We start from the raw sequence: 2,069 nt of genomic DNA, 5'->3' as shown, positions 1-2,069 counted from the left end.
AATGATGTATTCATTTCTAATTTTCGATAACCATTTAAATATATGTACACAACTAATTTATGAATCGAAAACATTATTAAAGAATTATGATTACTACGGAAACAATATGTTGGCATACTGTAGAGATCAAAGAATAGAATAGCCAAACCCTAACTTCAATAAACAAAGGATCCGGTTTCAATCACCGCAGGTCGACTATTAAAAAACAACCACGGCAAAAAATCAACACAGCTTCAGTGCATAATACAAAAAAGAAATAACACAGAGAATCCGATTTCAGTCACCCCAGTTCCAACAAAATGGATCGTAGAGTCATACTTTAACAGGAAGATAACCTAAAATCACGACATATATGTAGTACATATTCGCCACATAGGATTACCACAATAAAAAACACACCTGAAATTTATTTCAACCCAACGGCTATGGCTATGCAGAAACATACCATCACCGGTTACCAAAGACACACAGGGGTTTTTCACCATCAAAAACTCACCGCATGTTTACTGCAGAAAAAATATCTCTGACATATAAAGAGGTCCAAACCCTAAATCAATAGCAAGCATCAAAAAATTACTTTAAACTTCACTATTTCATTTCAATACAACTCCGGCCTTTCTGAGAGCCAGGTAGGACTGAACTTCTTCATCCGAAAGGCTTCTTACGCGCTTGAACATTTCGACATTTGCATACCGAAGTTTGGTACGCGGATCCGTGTACGAAGTGGGGAACCCTGAAATGTCACAGTATTTCTTGGCAGGATACATGGAGGGCGTAGACTGAATATTCACGTAGTTGGGCTCCCCCGCAGGATGAGATTCATAGTTTTCTGACCCAATCATCTGCTTTAAACGCTTCCACTGTTTCTTCTTTGAATGGTCCTTGGGATACTTCTCTGATATCTGTACTTTCTTGAATGGCAGAACAGATGGCAATAATATATAGGAACTAGCGAAGGGCAGATTCTAACTCAATGTTGAGGAAATTTGCCATTACCTTTCTTTCACTGTACAGAATGGTTTGCCGATTCAAACATGAGTGTTAGAATTTCAAAGTAACTCCAGACCGGCATCTCTTCCAGTTCGATAGGCATCTCTACTAGCAGTCCCAACATCCGATCCAGAGGAGTCTCTGTGTGAAGCGACTCCGGAGGCGGCGAAGGTCCCAGACAGCGACTGTAGCCGTTCCAGCTACCTATCAATCGAAAATCTCGGTGGACTTAGGGTCAGAAATTGCGGAATCCGAAAGATCGGAATCAGGTGCAGTCAGAAGAAACGACAAACCTGGACTCTTCTCGCTCGAAAGCTGCGGAATAAGAACCGGAACGTCCCCCGTATCAAGCCTCTCCCCTCCCCCCGATCGAACGAGACCCTGCCAAACTAGTGCCCGAAATGGTTGCACAAAAGGTGAAAATAGAGCTTTGTATGGTGGATAAAGGAGTGGTAAGATCCCCGTCCGTTTCATATATTTTGTCCAGTAGTGCCAGATTAAGTTTCCTTTACTTTTCTTCCAAGTCGTTCTGCTGCATATTTTCCACTGCCTCAAACAAGCGTTCCGGCCATCATGTATGGACATGTATGGTAATAAGGCCATGGCGAGTCCTATATGTATGGTAATAAGGCCATGCTCTAAGCCAATCATTGGCTTGGTGACTTGTTCTTAATATTTGCCCTTTTCTTGGGGTCTGTAATTTCCACGTGCGCTGATGATTTTTGAAGGCCAACCTCGGCCGCCTCTGCCATACGTCAACGTAATACGTGTTAATCTCTGTTCCAGATACTTCAATATTATTTTAAATAATTACTAGTGCCATTTTTAGAATGTGGGTTGTTATTTGATCATTGCATTTATTTATTCTTAAAAGTGCTGGCACAAATTAAATGTTTGTAATCATTTGATTAATTTATTCTTAAATGCGTGGGCCCGAATTAATTGTGTTTTATGAAGAAGGGCACCGCCCAACATCTATTACAGGATTTGTTTAATTGTTTTAGGTGGACCGTAGACCGCCATAGAGTGATGCTCAATTGAAGAAAGCTGGTAATAAAAAATGGAGTCGTCTAGGTTGA

General features: G+C 40.9%; 1 protein-coding gene across 1 annotated transcript; it reads right to left on the bottom strand.

The window, feature by feature from the left end:
- Window positions 1–539: 539 nt before the first annotated feature.
- Window positions 540–1,590, bottom strand: LOC149157733 (uncharacterized). Its single transcript, XM_089437655.1, has 2 exons — window positions 1,284–1,590; window positions 540–1,194 (listed from the first exon to the last, which is right to left on the bottom strand). Exons 1-2 carry the CDS (start codon window positions 1,573–1,575, stop codon window positions 1,004–1,006), a joined length of 483 nt encoding a protein of 160 aa, XP_089293781.1. The 5' UTR covers window positions 1,576–1,590; the 3' UTR covers window positions 540–1,003.
- Window positions 1,591–2,069: the final 479 nt, after the last annotated feature.

Source organism: Pinus tabuliformis, chromosome 5_2 (assembly GCF_031772625.1).
Source record: "Pinus tabuliformis cultivar Carrire ecotype Pingquan chromosome 5_2, CPIR1, whole genome shotgun sequence".
Lineage (NCBI taxonomy): Eukaryota > Viridiplantae > Streptophyta > Pinopsida > Pinales > Pinaceae > Pinus > Pinus tabuliformis.
Note: the sequence above shows the minus strand (reverse complement) of the source record. Positions and strands in the feature narration are given on the sequence as shown.